This window comes from Nyctereutes procyonoides, unplaced genomic scaffold (assembly GCF_905146905.1).
Source record: "Nyctereutes procyonoides isolate TBG_1078 unplaced genomic scaffold, NYPRO_anot_genome, whole genome shotgun sequence".
NCBI classification, from domain to species: domain Eukaryota; kingdom Metazoa; phylum Chordata; class Mammalia; order Carnivora; family Canidae; genus Nyctereutes; species Nyctereutes procyonoides.
This window is the reverse complement of record NW_026575135.1, coordinates 47,247,681-47,268,542: the sequence shown is the minus strand read 5'-3', so window position 1 is coordinate 47,268,542 and position 20,862 is coordinate 47,247,681. Positions and strand designations below refer to the sequence as shown.

Here is a 20,862-nt window from a genome sequence, read left to right as displayed (position 1 = left end):
AAGGAAACAGACATCCAGATCCAGAAGGCAAAGATAACTCCCAACAAAATCAACAACCACAGACCCACACCAAGACACATTGTAATTAAACTTGTAAAATTATAGTGATAAAGAAAATATCTTAAAAGCAGCAAGACAAAAGAAGTCCTTAGTTTCCAAGGCAAAATCCATACGGCCACTTGTAGATTTCTCAACAGAAACTTGGCAAGCCAGAAGAGAGTGGCATGATATATTTAATAGGCTGAAAGGGAAAAATCTGCAGCCAAAAATATTTTATCAGGCAAGGTTATCAGTCAGAACAAAAGGGGAGATAAGGAATTTCCCAGACAAACAAAAGCTAAAGGAGTTTGTGACCACTAAACCAGCCCTACAAGAAATATTAAAGGGGGCACGTCTGAGTGGCTCAGCGTGGTCCCAGGATCCAATCCTGCATCAGGCTCCCTGCATGGAGCCTGCTTCTCCCGCTGCCTCTCGCTCTCTGTGTTTCTCATGAATGAATAAATAAATAAAATCTTAAAAAAAATAAGAAATATTAAAGGGGATTCTTTGAGTGGAAGGGAAAAACCAAAAGTGACAGTAAGAAGGAAAGAAACATAAAAACAGTAAAAGTGAGTATTTCTGTAAAAATCAGTCAAGGAGCTCATTTAAAAAAAGATGGAATATAATATATACCAAAGTTGTGGAGAGGCAAGGGGAAGATTAGATTCAAACTTGAACAACCATCAACTTAATGTAGACTGCTATTTGCAGAAGAAGTTATATACAAACCTAATGGTAACTATATATCAAAAACCACTAATAAATATGCAAAGAATAAAGAAAAAGAAATCCAAATATATTACTAAAGAGTATCAGCAATGGGACACCTGGGTGGCTTAGCAGTTGAGCATCTATCTGCCTTTGGCTCAGGGCATGATCCCAGGATCCGGGATCGAGTCCCACATCCCCAGGATCCGGGATTGAGTCCCACATCAGGCTCCTTGCAGGAAGCCTGCCTCTCTCTCTGCCTCTCTGTCAGTGTGTGTCTCTCGTGCATAAATAAGTAAAATCTTAAAAAAAAAAAAAAAGAGTATCAGCAAAATATAAAAGGATCAGAGAAAATTTCCAGGAACAACCACAAAACAAGTAATAAAATGGCAATAAATATATTATCTATCGATACTTTCAATGTAAATGGACTAAATACTCCTAATAAGACTCAAGTCCATGTTGTCTAAAATAGACACATATCAGACCTAAAGAAGTTGCAGATTGAAAGTGAGAAGATGGAGAAACAGTTATGCAAATGGAAGTCAAGAGAAAGCCAGGTAGCAATACTTGTATCAGGCAAACCAGACTTTGAAATAAAGACTGTAACAAGAGACAAAGAAGAGCACTCTATAATTATAAAGCAGACAATCCAACAGGAAGATATAACAATTGTAAATATTTATGCACACAGCATGGGAGCACTCAATATATAAAACAATAACAAATATAAAGGAACTCATTAATTAGATTAGTAGGGGCCTTTAACATCCCATTTGTTTCAATGCACAGATCATAACACAAAATCAACAACAAAACAATGGTGTTGAATGACACAATGGACCAAATGGACTTAACAGATATATTCAGAACATTCCATCCTAAAAGAGCAAGATACATATTTTTTTCAAGTGCACATGGAACATTCTCCACAATATATCACATATTAGGTTATAAAACAGGCCTCAACAAATACAGTAAGACTGAAGTCATACTATGCACCTTTTCTGACAACACTATGAAACTAGAAATCAACCACAAGAAAACACTTAGAGACCACAAATACATGGAGATTAAACACATGCTACTAAACAATGAATGTGTCAACAAGGAACTCAAAGAAAAATTTAAAAACATGTGGAAATAAATGAAAATTGAAACACAAAAGTCCAGAATCGTTCGGATGCAACAAAAGCAGTCCAAAGAAGAAAGTATATAGCAATATAGGCCTACCTCAAGAAGCAGGGAAAATCTCAAATAAACAACCTAACCTTACACTGAAAGGAGCTAGAAAAGAACCATAAATGATATCTAGAGCCAGTAGAAGGAAGGAAATAATAAAGATTAGGGTAGAAATAAATAATGTAGAAACTAAAAAACAACAGAACAGATAGAAAAAAACAGGAGCTGCTTCTTTGAAAAAATTAATAAGATTGATAAACCTCCAGCCAGACTTATCAAAAAAGGGAAAGGACCCAAATAAATAAAATCACCAATGAGAGAGGAGATACAATAGCAATCAACAACAGAGAAATACAATTCTTAGAAAATATTATGAAAAACTGTATTTCAACAAATTAGACAACCTAGAAGAAATGGATAAATTCCTCGACACTTATGAATTACCAGAAGTGAAACAGGGAGAAATACAAAGCTTGAACAGACCAATAACCAGCAAAGAAACCAAATCATTACCCAAAGAACTCCCAATAAACAAAAGTCCAGGGTCAGACGGCTTCCCAGAGGAATTTTACCAACCACTTAAAGAAGAATTAATACCTTCTCTTCTCAAACGATACCAAAAAAATAAGAGAAAGAAAGAAAACTTCCAAATTCATTCTATAAGGCTAGCATTACCCTGGTTCCAAAACCAGATAAATATAATTAAAAAAGAGAACTAAAGCCACTATCATTGATGAAGACAGATGCAAAAATTCTCAATAAAATACTAGCAAATGGAATTTAACAATACACTAAAAAAATCATTCACCCACCATCAAGTGGGATTTATTCCCAGGTTGCAAAGGTGGTTTGATATTCACATTAATCAACTTGATAAAACACATCAACAAGAGGATAAGAAGCATACGATAATTTCAATAGATGTAGGAAAAGCATTTGACAAAATACAACAAAGTACAACCTCCATTCATGATGAAAAGCCCACAATAAAGTAGTGTGTTCCAAATCTAACATAATAAAAACTATACATGAAAGATCCACAACCAATATCTTAGATGAGGAAAAACAGAGAACTTTTTCTCTATTATCAGAAACAAGACAGGGATGTCCAGTCTCACTACTTTTATTCAACATAGTATTAGACGTCCTAGTCATAGCAATCAGACAATGAAAAGAAATAAAAGGAATCCCAATCAGCAAGGAAGAAGTCAAACTTTCACTCTCTGAAAAGGAGCTGATGTTATATACAGAAAAGCTAAAAGAGTCACCAAAAAACAGCTAGAACTAACAGACCAACTCAGTAAAGTCGCAGGACACAAAATCAACATACAGAAATTTATTACATTTGTACATGCCAGCAATCAAGCAGCAGAAAAAGAAATTAAGTAAGTGGAATCCGTTCCATTTACAATTGCACCAAAACCCATACGATACCTAGGAATAATCCTAACCAAAGAAGTAAAAAACCTGTACGTTGAAAACTATAAAACAATGGTGAAAGAAATTGGAAATGCACAAAGAAATGGAGAAACAGTCCATGCTCTTGGATGGGAAGAGAAATTTTGTTAAAATGTCTATACTACCCAAAACTATACATTCAATGTAATCCCTATCAAAAGAACAGCAGCATTTTTCATAGAGCTAAAACAAAGAATCCTAAAATTTGCATGGAACCATGAAAGACCCCTATCCCAAATAGCCAAAGCAACCCTGAAAAAGAAAAGGAAAGATGGAGGTGTCACAATTCCAGACCTCAAGCTACATTACAAAGCTGTAGTGATCAAGACAGTATGGTACTAGCATAAAAACAGACAGATCAATTGAACAAAATAGAAAACCCAGAAATGAATCTACAATTATATGGTCAACTAATTTCAAAAGAAGCAGGAAAGAATATGGGAAAAAGCAGTCTCTTCGACAAATGGTATTGGGAAAACTGGACAGTAACATGCAAAAGAATGAACCTGGACCACCTTCTTATACCATATACAAAAATACACTGAAAATGGATTAAAGACCTAAATGTGAGACCTGAAACCTTAAAAATCCTAGAGGAGAACACAGGCAGTAACTTCTTTGACATCACCCATAGCAACTTCTTTTTAGCTATTTCTACTGAGGCTAGGTAAACAAAAGGGAAAATATACTGCTAGGATTACACCAAAATAAAAAGCTGTGTACAGTGAAGGAAATCATCAACAAAACTCAAAGGCAACCTACAGAATGGGAGAAGATATTTGAAAATGACATAGCTGATAAAGAGCTAGTATCCAAAATATATAAAGCACTTATAAAACTCCACACTCAAAAAACAAATAATCCAATTTAAAATATGGATGACATGAAGACATAAATGACAGAAGACACGAATAAGACATTTTTCCAAAGAAGACATTAAGATTGGCCAACAGACACATGAAAAGATGCTTAGCACCACTGATCATTAGGGAAATGCAAATCAAAACTACAATGAGATATTACCTCACACCTGATAGAATAGCTAAAATCAACAAAACAAGAAACAACGGGTGTTGGCAAGGGTGTGGAGAAAAGGGAACCCTCTTGCACTGTTGATGGGAATGCAAATTGGTGCAGCCACTCTGGAAAATATTATGGAGGTTCCTCAAAAAGTTAAAAATAGAACTACCCTATGATCCAGCAATTGTACTACTAGGTATTTACCTGAAGTATACAAAAATACCAATTCAAAGGGACATATGCACTCTGATGTTTATACCACCATTACCTACAATAGCCAAATTATGGAAACAGCCCAAGTGTCTACTGACTAATTTATGGATAAAGAAGATGTGGGGTATATATACAAGGGAATATAACTCAGCCATAAAAAAGAACACAATCTTGCCATTTACAAGGACATGATAGAGCTACAGAGAATTAATAGTAAATGAAATAAGTCAGTCAAAATAAGACAAATACCTTATGATTTTATTCATATGTGGAATTTAAGAAACAAACAAGCAAAGGTTAAAGAAAAAGAGACAAACCAAGAAACAGACTATCAACTACAGAGAACATACTGAGAGTTACTTAGAAGGAAAGTAAAATGGGGGATGGGTTAAACATCATAAAAAGATATGCATGCAATAGCAGACTTTCAAACTACATGAAGCAAAATCTTTCAGAATTCAAAGACAAAGAGACAAAGGTCCATACACTAAAATCAATTGTAGTTCTACATATTAGCAACAAAAAATTGTAAACTGAATATAAAAATGATTTATAGTTACATCAAAAATATGAATATGTGGATAAAGATAACCAAATATGTGGAAAATGTAATCACTGAATACTAAAAAAATCACTGAAATTTACAATTATCCAGAAACTTATATTCAAAGTACTTACATCCATAATATATAAAAGACAAAATCCATGCAATTTCAATTTCAATCAAAATTTCCTCAGGCTGGTTTTTTTTTTTTTTGGTAGGAGTTTACAATATGATCTAAATTACACAGAAATGAGAAAATCCTAGGATAGCCTAATAATTTTGAAAACAAAAAAAACAAAAAACAAAGCTGGAAGACTTATCAAATTTCAAAGCTTACTATAAAGCTATAGTAAATGGACTAACCATATGGAAAAAAATAAAAGGACTAACCTTTACTTCAAACCACACACAAAAATTAACTTCAAATCATAAAAAATAAAATTTAGAGGTGCTCCTGGGTGGCTCAGTCGGTTGTCAAACTCTTGATTTTGGCTCAGGTTATGATCTCAGGTTGTGAGATGAAGTCCGTGCAAGCTCTGATTAGGCATGGAGCCTGCTTAAGATTCTCTCTCTGGCCCTCCTACCCTTACTCTCTCTCTCCCTTTCTAAATATAAATTAATCAATCAAAATAAAGTAAAATTTAGAGATTTCTGGGGGAGAAAGGGAGAAAATTCATAATCTTAGGTAAGCTTTCTAAGGTCATAAAAAGCATAAAACATTAAAAGAAGAATAAATCTAAAGTGAAAATGTTCTGTTTCTTAAAAAACACTGAAAATGAAAAGGAAGGCAAAAGACTAGGAGAAAATATTTGGAATAAATATATATCTCAAAGTACTTACATCCATAACATATAAAAGAATTCTTAAAATTCAATAATAAAATGCACAGGAATGATAAAGTGAGAGTAGTGGTTTCTTCTGGGGACAAAGGAAAAATGTAGGGAATACTGATTTAACTATGTTAATTTCTTTAAAAATTACTGAATAGTGAGTACACAGACTTTTATTACAATTTTATTTATTCCTTGCTTCATGTTTAAAATATTTATAATTTAAAACTTAAAAGTTAACACTAAACTCAAATAAAAAGTTTAATTCATATTACTGTATGAAATTATTGTAGACCCTAAAATATTTAGTGGATTTTTGCCTGTATCTTATTCACCTATGTTTGACATTAAGCACAGGACACACAAACATATGTAAAACTGGAGAAAAGAAAAAGACTTAGATTCCTAGTTTCCTACTAGATATTTCCCTCATTGCTTCAAACAACTCACTGAAAAGAGTTCACTGATCTTTCCTCATACTATAGACTGAGGCTCTTCTCTTTTCTTTGCTGGTTCCATCTTTATAAGTCATAAGGACAGTGTATTATTACTTAGGAGCATGAGCTTTAGAGCCAAAATGCCTGGGTTCCAATCTTGATTACCATTCAAAAGTTGCCTGACCTTGGGCAAGTTAATGAATCTCTCTGTGCTTCAGGGTAAATGTTAAGTACATTAGAGCTAAACATGGCAAATAATCATGTTCCGTGACTATTAACTATTCTTTTTATCTTCTTATTGCTGCTATAACTATTATTACAACTATATCCTGACTTATCTTTGTCTCTTCCTTTGTTCCCCCTTAGTATTAAGGAAGGTACTAAGTCTTTACTTGACCACACAACAATCTGACCTCTCTCTCCCTATTTCTGGTCATCAGTAGTGAAGATCTAGATTCCTATAGCTTTCTTCCTACAGGCCTTTTCTCTATTTTCTCTCTATTCCAATCTATTATATACTATTGTCAGATTAATCATTATCCCTTTTCATAAGATCCCCTTTCCTACAGCAGGAGTAGTTCTGTGAGGTTATGTAGAAGGGGAAAAAAAAGGATTTCCAGTGGTTCTGAAATAATCACTAGAATAAAAAGTATGGGGGATAAAGTCTCAACGTTGAATTTTAATCATACAAATATCAAAGCAAGCTAAATTATGAAAGTAGCAAAGACATATAAATTGCCTTTGAGTAGCAATAGCAGTTCCCTATTACATCAGCAATCACTCCTACTATAGTTTGAGTTTGAGATTTGATTTAGTATGAAAATCACCAATCATTTTTGAGTAATCACTTACTTCTTAGGGCCCTAGTCTCTTTTGTTATAAATAGTTATATAAATGCCATCAATCTATGCTCTCAGACAGTAGAAGGTAACACTGATTAAGCACAACATTTCTGATGAGCCCAGGGTAAGCTGAGTTAGCCAGAAAGTTAATATCCAATGGAGGAACTGGGAGAGGTGAACTTATGCATCATTGTGAACTACATAATCTCTGAAGTTTCTCCTAATTTTAAAGATTGTGAATCTATTCTAAAGATATACAAATCTATATAAAACTCTTCTAATTTAAAATTTGATAACACTTCTATATTCATTTATAATTCATTTAATAATACTTCTAGAAATCTAGGAAGCATTCTGAAATCTTCTGTAAAAATTATTTTTGTATAGCTTCAAGGTAATTTGGTTTGAAATTTAAAACTGTATTTTTAAACAAATTTCATTATGAATTCATACTAGGGTGGCAATATATTTTGCAACACTATAAAATGCACCCACATTTGATACGAGCACACAGAGGTTATATAGCTGTTCTTTGAAAACCAGTCCTAGAAATCTAAACATGAAACTTTTTTTTGTTAACATTTACCTTTTTTCTTCTTTTGCTCTCAGCTGTTCTTCCTGTCTCAAAACTTGGACCATTATAGATTCAAAAACTCCACTTGTCAAGCCTGCCAAACTTCGTGGTGTTGACCGACGCCTCGTTGAGGTACATGCAGTTCCCTTTTCATCCTCCAATCCATAATAGCCTTTAGATGTAACTGCTATCGTTGTCTTTTCTCTCAAGTGCCTTGGAGAAGAATAAGTCAATTCATAAGGTCAAATCTTCTGGGTAAGCAACAAGTCCCCTTAACCAGCATCTTAAGAATAATCTCTTTTGCTAACTGTATAAAAAGTATATAGTTAAACCTTACTTAGCTACACTCAAGATTTTTATCTGCCCTATATTTAATTTCTAATTTTCTATACCCATATCATAAAAATCAGTCTAAGAGACAGTCCCTTCCCTACATTTAAGAAATACACAAATCTTGGTGCACTTGGGTGGCTCAGTTGGTTGGGTGTCTGATTTTGGCTCAGGTCATGATCTTGGGATCCTGGGATCAAGCCCTAAGTGGTCTCCCTGCTCAATAGAGAGTCTGCTCTTCCCTCTCGCTCTCCCTCTGTACCTTCCCCTGTGTGTGCTCCCTCTCTCTCTAATAATTTAAAAACTTTCTTTTAAAAAAAAAGAAATATATAAATCTTTCACATTAAAATTAAAGATTAAAACACTATCTCTTAAGGGAAAAAAGTTTATTGTTTGCAAAATTAAATGCAGCTAATCTATACATTTCTTCATATATTTCATACTACCTATTATTGGTATAGGAAAATGTAGAATATTATCAAAACATTTTAAAAGAAAATTCATGGTACATAAACACTTGGGGGAAATTATAAACAAATAAGTACTACAATATATTAAGTATTATAATATGTAATTGCAAATCTGGAAACCTGACTTGACTTACCTATAAAAAGAATCTAGGAATCAAGATTCTCTCTTCAATGTCACACCTATGTCTCCCTACCCTATAATATTCATTCTATTAATGCACTAAGATACTAATCTAATACTTGAAAATAATACTGATAGAAAAGTTTCTCAGTAGTTTAATTATCCATAAATCCCCTTAGTGAATTTGAAATAATTGATTAAAAACATTTATACTAAAAAGAAAACATTAATCTTATCAAGTTTTTTAGTCTAAATCAAAACCTGATTCTGAACTTTCATCTATAAAAAGGGCTTATCATAAAAAAGCATCAGGGAAAACATCTGCTTTTCTACCTTTGTAAAATATGCCAGAACATCTGAAGTTTTTTTTTTAATGGTATATACACTTTTTAAAAGATTATTTATTTATTCATGAGACACACACACACACACACACACACACACACACACACAGGCAGAGACATAGGCAGAGGGAGAAGCAGGCTCCCTGAGGGAAGCCTGATGTGGGACTCAATCCCAGGACCCCAGGATCATGACCTGAGCCTAAGGCAGATGCTCAACCACTGAGCTACCCAGGCATATGACATCTGAAGATTTTAAACATGTTGTTTCTACAAGGGCAAAATCAAGTCAATACCCCAAGTAAGTATTAAATAGGCTAGATGAATTGTATGTAAATTAAAAGTTGACCCTGTAATCAAATTTTCCTGTAGGCTTTTTCTAATACAAAATAGGGTAAGGTTTAACAAAACAAACCTTTACAGCATGAAATACAATCAAATGCCTTTCCATCTTGGACTTTGTTCACAGTGGTTTATTACCCCAGGAAGAACTTTTATAGCAATCTCAGTCTCAGGCCATCTGAAGCAAGGTTCTATTGAACTATGGCACTGCTATATGTTTTTTTTTGTTATAAGGACATGATGTTGTAACCAATTCAGCTTTAAGTAACACATGAACTTTTAAATTAGTTTTCAAGTAATCCTGGAGAACCTGGGCTGATTGAGCAATAATGTTTCAGGCTGTGATTTTTTTTTTTCAGGCTGTGATTTTTTTATGTACAATAGCATATATCTATCTGCACGATGGCTAACTGGGCCAAAAGGAATGTGGGCCAAAAGATAATAAGCTGACTGGCAATAACAGACACTGAATGAGTATATTTGAGATCATTTTAAAGGTGAACTAACTAGTTCTGTAATTTTAATTACTTCTTCATCAATACTATTGGGAAGAGAACATTAATGAACAATATTGCATTGAAACATGATAGCTCAAAGGTCACAGTGTATGTAGAGCACTGGGGATAAAAGGAGTTGAGGGAAATACTAAGTCACATGGCTAAATTATTATGTAATAAACGAGTCAGAAACTTTATCCTTTAACTTCACTCCTACTTTTTTAAATAGTTATTTTCTCAGAACAAAGACCAAAGAGAAATTAATATCCTTCACTTGTCATCAGAAATAAAAATGTATGTATTTTGATATTTGTCATTCAAGATTAAAATACATGAGAGAAAACTATGATGTCTCTTTCATATCAACGTGCAAAGATTAAAAATATATATCACTCAGTGTTGGGGAGAATATGAAAAGAAAAATTTTCATAAAACATTATTGGATATATAAAATTGGCACAGCATTTCTGGAAATCAGTTTGGTAATGATCATTAAGATTTAATGTGCACATATCTTTTTGACCCATCACAGTCCTAAGAATTTACCCTACAGACGTTATCGCCACAACTGTGAGCAATCTCTTTCTCTGCCCCCTCTTCTCCCACACAGAGTATTATTGAAAAAGAACAACCTGTAAACATAAATGTCCTTTTATACAACATGGATTAAACAATGTATACCATAATATGGAATAACATCCATTCATCAAAAGGAATTAGGAAGTCTGTATATACTCACTGTAAAAAATGTATTACACTGCTGAATGTAAAACAGTTTCTGAATATATCTTTTAACCCAAAAGGAATTATATATAAGTATATGTAAATGTAAACATACATATGGCACTAAGCAGTATGTGTGTGTGTTTGAAGTTCTAACTCTCACCTAGACTATTGCAATCTCTTCATGACAGGCATCCTGGCTTCTATTCTCATCTCCTTACAATCTATTCTTCATGCAGCAACCCAGGTAATCAGATCATATCATTCCCCTACTCTGTCTCCTCCAAAGACTTTCAGTTACACTTAAAATCCATAGTTCTGAAGACCTACAAGATCCAGTGTAACATGACCCTTATCTACCTCAGACTTCACTTTCTACCACTCCGTTCATTATAGCTTTGTATTCTGGCCACAAACGTCTGTGTTATTCTCAGTCACACCAACATCAGCTTTGCCTTTCCCCTTGTCCTCATGTAAGGCACTCCTCTCCCAAATATCTGTATGGCTAGGTATTAACATTTCTTCCAAATCAGTTCAAATGCCAGCTTATTTGAAAGGACTTCCCTGACCATCATAACTAATAAAGGATTCCCTGTCACTCCTCTTTGTTCCCTTACTCATTTCTTTTTTTTTCCCCTGTTTATCACTACATTATACTGTATAATTATCTATTTATTTGGTAATTTTCGATCCTACCAGAATGAAAGTTCCAGAAGATAAAGATTTCATTTGTAATGGATGTAACCTCAGAGCCTCAAACACATACACATACACACACACCCACATGCAATATTTGGAAGGATACAAGCAATTTATTCATCATTTTAAATTTATATACATAATTTAAGATGAAAAATTCCAGTCAACTATTTTCTCTATAGTAAAATACCTATTAAATATTTGTTACTAACTACCTAGTCTTCATTTATCAGAGAATAAAATGCAGAAAGATAAAAATAAGTCTCACCTCCAAATAATACTTGTCAGGTAATTAACAATCAAAACACTACACTAAAATAACTCTCCTTTTCTAAAATTCAAGTTTTCCTACCTATTAGGAAAATTATTTTATAAAATCAGTCTGACAATAGTTTGAAAATAATAGATTGCTAACTATTAGCAAAAGCTTAGCAATAATTACAGTTGACTCACTGAGTTTTAGTTATCCTTTTTCTTTTTCACAAAGCATGAAATGTCTTTTCTATGTTGTTAATACATTCCAAATTTCAGAATTCAGAGGCTTAATTCTGTTTCAAATTATTAAAGTAGTAAAAAAGTGAATTGATATTAAGCTTTACTTAGGGTTAATGTATGTACTAACACTACCCTTCCCCACTAAAAATAGATGTTTGAAAAGGTTTCATTATGTGATTTTTTTGTTGTTGTTGTCACCTATAAAAATTCTATCTGCATAATTATAACTTGGAAATAATTATCTAATCTGTTTAAAAATTCTATAGTGTTTCAGTCATTTTTGTAACCTATTTACTTAAACATTTTTTCAATGCAACTATAGCCCTCAGGGTCTTGGCAAGATAAACTAAAAAGTAGGTGATGCTTAGGGATGCCTGGTGGCTCAGTGGTAAAGCGCCTGCCTTCGGCTCAGGTCATGATCCTCAGGGTCCTGGGACAGAGTTCCACATCGGGCTCCCCATGCGGAGTCTGTTTCTCCCTCTGCCTATGTCTCTGCCTCTGTTTCTCATGCATAAATAAATAAAATCTTTTAAAAAAAAGGAGGTGATGTTTAATGAAGAGACTATTCACAAATGTATAGCCAAGGTTAAGGAAAAACTCGAAAGGGATGCCACTCTTGGGCCAGGTAGGTAGCTATGCTCAAAAGGAGAAAGAGAAGGGATAGTTATGGAACAAAGAATCCTGTAAGTATCGAAGAGGGCCACAGAATGATGGAGCACAGTTACTGACAATTTGTTGCCCAGCAAAGAGAAAGCTGTTAGAATACCCCAACCCTCTCTGTCCTCCTGTCAGTGCCTCCCACCAACTGAACCCAATCAGATGCCAGAGCACAGGCAGACCAGTTGATGCAGTCCTTAGAAATCAACCTTCTGGAACACAGAGCACAGAGCACATTGCACAAAGATGGAGAATAGATTTGGAGGGACAAATGAAAATTATCCAGCAAAACAGAACTTTCACATCAGTATTCAAGAGCAACTAATTAAAATTAGGGACGACAGGACTCTTACTGGTGAATTTCAACAAAAACTTTTGCGTGTTTGATAAGCAGCACACTGTAGTCAGCCCAGCTTACAATGCCCTTCTTCTACCTGGATTTATGCATCTTTATGAGTTCTGAACTACAAAAGCTATTAAAACCAAGTACCAAAATAAACTTAAAAGAAACCTTTCAAATAGCTTTATAGCCAACTATTGAACCAAGATTTTCAAAACTAATGAAGTATCACAATGCTCTCACCCATACTAATGTTTTGTAACATTAATGTTAAAACTTATTTTTAAAATAAGCTTAAACTTTCATGTTTAAGTATCTAGACTGTAACACTTTACAATATATAAAACATAATAGTACAGAATATGATTAAATGATTAATATTGAAAAATTGAGGGTACATGGTCAAAATATTTTCTTCTTTGGAAACCTGATCATTAAAGTTTGGAAATCACTGCTCTCAGATTCAGCTGCACCAAATACTCAAAAAAGTCTTCAGGAAAAAATAAGTCTTCATACCTACAAAAAGTATTTTTGCGTTTATCAGACTATGAAATTTATTTCTCACTTGATATTCTTTACATTCTATTCTCCCAGTTAACTTTTTATTCCCCCCCACATTTTTTTAAAGAGGGTTTATTTATTTTAGAGCAAGAGAGCACAGGGGAGAAAGTCTCAAGCAGATTCCACAATGAGCACAGAGCCCACAGGAGGCTCCATCTCACAATCATGAAATCACAACCTCAGCAAAACCAAGAGTCCCAGACTTAACCAACTGCCACCACTGAGGCATCCCCTCCGCCCCTACATTTTTAACTCATCGTGTCATCCAGACCTCCAATCCTTTATTCGATTCCTTCATTTGCTCTAATGATAATTCAGCCTCTTTTAGCCATTCACATAGACAAGTATTGGGACCAACATTAAGACAAACCTCTTACCTCTCTTAACAATTATCTGTCTCAGGCATTCCATCTCTTTCTTGCATCTCAGCCAAAAACTCCTTCATTCCTAATACCTCCATTACTAAGCACTACAGGAAAAATCACCACCTTGTACTTGGTTGCCTGTATAACCTAAATTGAATTCAACCCCACCTAAGAGGACTTTTTTAACAGCAATTTAAAAACACAATCATTATTCAAACAGCAATTTCAAAATATAATCAAACACTTCACTCCATTACCCATCATAAAACTTAGTAACTGATTTTCCCCACCACTTGTTTCATAGAGAGAACGGTAGGTTTTTTGTCTTTTTCTTTATGTAGGCTCCATACCCAGCATGTAGCCCAAAGCAGGGCTTGAACTTACAACCCTAAGATCAAGACCTGATATCAAGAGTCAGACGCTTAACCAACTGAGCCACCCAGAAGCCCTGAAGTTTTTATGGAAGAGTTCCCACTTCCTACTTCTCACTGAACAAAATTATCTAAACGTTACTTTAAATTGCAGTGAAAAAATGTGCTCTTCATTCTCTTGCCAAAAGCTAATCCCACCACAAGTTTTCAGAATTCATATTCCATTTACTATCTTCTACAAATTCAACATCTACATGCTAGCTGTCTTTATAGCATACAAATATGTAAAACTTTATCTTAAAAACAAACCATCCCCCCCCAAAAAAAAACACCATTCCCCTTGATGGGACAACTCAGTCAGTTAAGCATCTGACTCTTGGCTTTGGCTCAGGTTCATGATCTCAGGGCATGAGACTGAGCCCTGAGATTGAGATTCTCTCCCTCTCCCTTGCCCCTCCCCCTGCTCTTGTTCTCATGCTAACATAAAATCTTTAAATGAAAAAAAAACATTCCCCTTGAAAAGAGTGACATCTAAATTCTCTGCCATTTCATGTTTCATTCACATACCAATCTGGCATCTGCCTGCACTTACTGAAATCACTATTCCAAATGATCTATTTTTAAACCTCAAACAATATTTTAATGAAATTTTTTATTTGAATTCCATTATAGTTACCAAACACTATTGTATTAGTTTTAGGTGTATGAAATAGTGATTCAACAATTCCATACATACTCAGTGCTCATTATCTAAGTGTACTGTGTAATCCCCATCACATAGTTCACCTATTCCCCACCCACCTCCCCCCTGATAACTATCAGTTTCTCTATAGTTAAGAGTCTGTTTCTGTTTTGTCTTCTCCCCCTCCTTTGTCTTATTTCTCAAATTCCACCTATGAGTGAAATCATACAGTATCTTTTTTTAAAAATATTTTATTTATTCATGAGAAACGCAGAGAGAGAGAGAGAAAGAGAGAGAGAGAGAGAGAGAGAGAGAGAGGCAGAGACACAGGCAGAGGGAGCCCAATGTGGGACTCGGATCCTGGGACTCCAGGATCATGCCCTGGGCTGAAGGCAGGCGCTAAATCACTGAGCCACCCAGGGATCCCAGTATCTATCTTTTCCTGACTTATTTTAATAGCTTCATCCATGTCATTGCAAATGACAAGATTTCATTCGTTTTTATGGCTGAATAATATTCCACTGTAGATCCATGCCACTATTTCTTTATTCATCTTTCAGTTGATGGACACTTAGGCTTCCTCCATAATTCCTCCTTCCACCATAATTATCTACATAAATTGTAGACAATGTTGGTATAAAGATAGGGGCACATGTATCCCTCTGAATTAGTGTTCTTGTATTCTTTGGGTAAATACTCAGTAGTTCAATTACTGGATCACAGTCATTCTATTTTTAACTTTTTGAGGAAACTCAATACTGTTTTCCAGAATGGCTGCATCAGTTTGCATTCCTACCAAGAGTGCACAAGTGTTCCTTTTTTCCACATCCTCACCAACATTTGTTTCTTGTGTTGTTGATTTTAATCTTTCTGATGATAGCTTACTGTAGTTTTGATTTGCATTTCTCTGATGATCAGTAATGCTGAGCATCTCTTCAGGTGTCTTTTGACCATCTGTATGTCTTCTTTGAAGAAATGTCCTCCCAATTTTTAACTGGATTATTTATTTTTTTGGTGTTGTTTCATAAATTCTTTATGTATATCCAATACTGACCATTTATCAGATATGTCATTTCCAAATATCTTCTCCCATTCTGTAGGTTGCTTTTTAGTTTTGTTGATGGAAGTTTCCCTTGCTGTGCAGAAGCTTTTATTTTGAGATAGTCCCATAAGTATATTTTTTTCTTTCCTTTTGCCTGATGAGACATATTCAGAAAAAAGTTGCTACAGCTGATGTTGAAGAAGTTAGTGCCTGTGTTCTCTTCTAGGATTTTCAGAGTTTCATATTTTACATTTAGGTCTTTTGAATTTAGTTTTCTATATGGTATCAGAAAATGGTTCAGGTTTCATTCTTTTGCATGTTGCTGTCCAGTTTTCCCAACACCATTTGTTAAAGAGATTTAATTTTTTCCCAGTTGATATTCTTTCCTACTTTAATTAGCCATGTAAGTTTGGGTCCACTTCTGGATTTCCTATTATCCATGTGTTTATTTTTGTGACAGTACTGTACTATTTCGATCACTACAACTTTATAATGTAACTTGAAATCCAGAATTGTGATGCCTCCAGCTTTGCTTTTCTTTTGCAAGATTGCTTTGGCTATTTAAGGTCTTCTGTGGTTCTGTGCAAATTTTAGGATTCTTTGTTGTAGCTCTGTAAAAAATGCTGGTGGTATTTTGACAGGGATTGCATTGAATCTGTAGATAGTTTTGGGTGGTATAGACATTTTAACAATATTTGTTCTTCCAATTCATGAGCATAGAATGCTTCTCCATTTCTTTGTGTCATGTCCAATTTCTTTCACCATTGTTTTATAGTTTTCAGAGTGCAGGTCTTTTACCTCTTCGGTTAGGTTTATTCCTAGGCTCTTATGGTTTTGGTGCAATTATAAATGGAACTGATTCCTTAATTTTTCTTTCTGCTGGTTCATTACTGGTGTATAGAAATGCAACAGATTTCTGTATGTTGGATTTTGTGTCCAGCGACTTTACTGAATTTATGTACCAGTTCTAACAGTTTTTTGGTGGAGTCTTTAGGGTTTTCTATACATATATCATGTCATCTCCAAATAGTGAAAGTTGACTTCTTTCTTATAGACTTGGATTCCTTTTATTTCTTTTCATTGTCTGATTGCTGTGGCTAGGACTATGTTGAATTAAAGTCCTAAGAGTGGACATCCCTGTCTTCTTCCTGACCTTAGGCAAACAGTTCTCTTTGGAAAAATGTCTATTCATGTTATCTGCCTACTTTTCAATTAGATTATTCATTTCTTGGGTGTTGAGGTTTGTTAAGTTCAACATCACTGATCATCAGGGAAATACAAATCATAAACCACAATTATACTACGAGGTATTTACCCCTCAAATACAAAAATACTAATTCAAAGGGATACATGCACCCCAATACAATAGCCATGGAAAAGAGCCCAAGTGTTCATCAACTGATAAATCGATAAATAAGATGTAGGATATATATACATGGGAATATTACTCAGACATAAAAGAAGAATGAAATCTTGCCATTTGCACCAACACAGATGGAGCTAGAGAGTTTTTATGCTAAGTGAACTAAGTCAAAAAAGATAAATACCATATGATTTCACTCATATGTGGAATTTAAGAAACAATACAAATGAGCAAAAGGAAAAAAGACAGAGGCAAACCAAGAAACAGACTCTTCACTGTAGAGAACTGATGGTCACCAGAGGAGAGATGGGCAGGAGGATGGGTTAAATAGTAGGTGATAGGGATTAACAAGGGCACTTGTAATGAGCACCAAGTAATGTATGGAAGTGTTAAATTGCTATATTGTACACCTGAAACGAATATTACACTGTATGTTAACTAAATGGTATTTACATAAAAACATAAAAAAATAGATTGGAACACACTAAGAATTCAATGTATTATATAAATGGTATAACAAAACAATGGAAAAAATAACGCTGCAACTGGCTGAATGTGAGAGAAAATAAAGGTGCATTTCAACCTCACTCCTTGAACAAAACAAATTCCAGAGAGATCCATTCATTTGTTCGTTCATTCATGTACTCCTTCATTCAATATTAATTACTTATAGGTAGTGGACTAAGTGTTGGCAACACAAGATCAACAAAGGCAAGATTCCTATCCTTACTGAAAATATACAAAATAATATACAAAAAGTGAGTAAACAAACACATACTTACAAACATAAGTTCTAACTGTAAGTTACATACTGTAAGTTCTGGGAAAATGGTCAAGAACAAAGACAGTCAAGAACTGAGAGGAGGAGCAGCCATGACAAAAACAAACCAAAAAATAAATAAATAAATAAAATCTTGAGGATAGAGCATTCTAGATAAAAGAAAGAATAAGTATCAAGGCTTTCAGGTGAGGAGTGGATTGGCTGGTAGATACAACGGAAAACCAAACTCCTTACTATAGTTTAAGTGCCAATAAAGTACTTTAAGCAGGAGAGTGACTTCCCTTACTGTACATTTTTAAATGTTCACTCTGGCTGCTAAGTAGAAAATGGGACTCTAGGAGGAAAAAGCAGAAAAAAAAAAGAAAACAACTTGTGAGTAAATAATACATATGATACAGATGAGATAAAAAGGCTACCAAGTGATTAATGATTACCTCTGTCTGATGGGATGGGTGATTTTTTATTTTAATTTTTTGACAACTTTCTATTTTTTTTTCAAATCTTCAAAAAAGAGTATGCTTGGCAGAGTATTTATAGAATATGGAAAGAAATGAATAAATTTTAACTATTAGAGAAAAAAGATTTAAACTGCTATTAAAAAACTAAACTAGGGCAGCCCCGGTGGCTCAGCAGTTTAGCACCGGCTTCAGCCCAGGGTGTGATCCTGGAGACCCAGGATCAAGTCCCATGTCGGGCTCCCTGCATGGAGCCTGCTTTTCCCTCTGCCTGTGTCTCTGCCCCCCGCTCCCCCAAACTCCCGGTCTCATGAATAAATAAATAAAATCTTAAAAAAAAATTAAACTAGATCTCAGTTATCCTATAGTGAAGGATATAAATGGTTCTCCTACTTGTTCAGTACTCTGTGGATCACCATGAAATACTGTCATATTTAACTGTTTCTTAAAACCTTTTATTTAACATGTTATTTGAGATTATATTCTTATAATTACATTACACATACAGATTTGGGTCTATAAAAACTGTCAAATTACCATAATTAGCTGATACTGTGGATGTGTATTTGCAATTTATTAATTATATTTGCCATATATATTTTTTTTTTTTTGCTTCCTGGCAAACAAAATTGTTGAAAATAACCTATAAAACTTGGTAGACAGAATGACATATTGGTAGAATTCTGTATTGTACCTACCTTTTCTTTCCTGTGAACTGGGAGAAGACTGAAATTATTCAATTAAAAAACACCCAAAGTCCAACGTAACATTAGATATTTAAATATAGCATCTAATCTAAATTATTTGGCAAAAACAGTGCTGTCTTTCTCTTCTTTCTAGCATTATTCTTGGACTTCTTAATATAAAACAATTTTTTCCAGATAGATTTCTATATAATCCTCCACCAAACTTGCTACTGAAGAGAAATAAAGTCAAATGCAAAATTAAAATTGAGAAGCCAAAAATTAAGGGATAGAAAACAATCAAATTAATGTAAGTTTTCTTTTCTAATTCATGTCATTTAAGTGTCCTTTGTAATTCTCCACCTTAAAAGCTTTAATAACTAATTTAGAATATCAAACTCTCTATTAGGACACCACATTAGGCCCTATGTGATCTGGCTCCATAATCTGCACTGCGTAACACCTGCCACTACTTTTCTATATATAACTACACTCCAGCCAAACTGCTGGTCATTCCCAGCAAATGGCGGTCATTCCCTAGCATATGGTGGCTTTTTTTGCCTTTATACTTTTGAATATTCTATTCTTGTTGACTGAAAGACCTTCACATCAACTTAGTTTATCAACTCCTATCTTTCCATATTTATCTCTGAATCCCTCTACAGTGCCTTATCAAATAGTAAGCACTGTAAATACATGTTGAATATAATAAACTGTCTTAATACATTAACATACACTACCTTCTATTATGCTTTTAAATACTATATCCATCCTCTAAGGGAAGACACGGTTATCTGCATTAAACTTAACCATTATCTACTGAACTTCTCTGTACTTGAAGAGCCAGCTTCTAGCGATACAAAAATGCATGACATAATCTTAAAATTTAATGAGGCAAATATATATGCAAACAGACAACTTCAGTATCATGGTATTCAAAAACTTCAATACAAACCATATGAATCCAAAAGGTATACCCTGCAAGAACAGAGAAGTACACCTACCCCATGCTGAAAAGAAGAGAGAGGAAGACATGGGCAAAGAAGTTTTCTTGAGATGACAACTGTGCTGAGTCTTTAAGAACAAGCAGGAATTTTGACTTCATGTAACAGAATATTTCATTTGATCTTTTTTTTCCATATGCTCATCTATTTCATTAATTTAAGAACTACCAAACAACTATTATATATGCCTTAGACTCTGAAGATGCAATGGTGAATAAAACATATTCCCTGATCTCTTGGAGAGTACAATAAGATAGAGAGCCAGATATATCCCTAACAATTTTCTTACATGCTATATATAAGCAGATGCAAAACGAAGAATCACAAAGTACAGGGGAAAGAGCAATTAATTCTGTATCAGGCTTTGGGGAGGTTTTAAGATCTGAACTGAGTTTCAAATAATAATTAGGAATAGGAAAAAGAGACTTCTAATTAAAAAAGGTACTCTAGATGTTTTGAAATTGTTCTGAATTTGATAAAGTTAATTGTCAATGACTATAAATCGAATTCTAGAGAAAACCAATGTCTAATTCAGGACAAGTGTCGGTGGCAAAACCAGAATTAAATTCACTTTACTCACAAAGGTATGACACCTCTAGTATAGTAAGTCATACATTCACTATCACTAAATTCTAGAATATCAAGAAAACTATTTTAAAGACATTCTTCCTCTAACTCAACTGCAAAGTAAAA

The 20,862-nt window shown here is 34.2% G+C and overlaps 1 protein-coding gene across 3 annotated transcripts in view; it reads right to left on the bottom strand.

Annotated features, from left to right (window-relative positions):
* The window catches only part of KIAA2026 (KIAA2026 ortholog), a 131,024-nt gene that overhangs the window by 97,315 nt on the left and 12,847 nt on the right, over positions 1 to 20,862 (bottom strand). For all 3 annotated transcript variants that reach the window (XM_055302098.1, XM_055302096.1, XM_055302097.1), the window contains exon 3: positions 7,860 to 8,060. In XM_055302098.1, the coding sequence (XP_055158073.1) occupies positions 7,860 to 8,060 (201 nt within the window). The remainder of the gene's footprint in view (positions 1 to 7,859; positions 8,061 to 20,862) is intronic.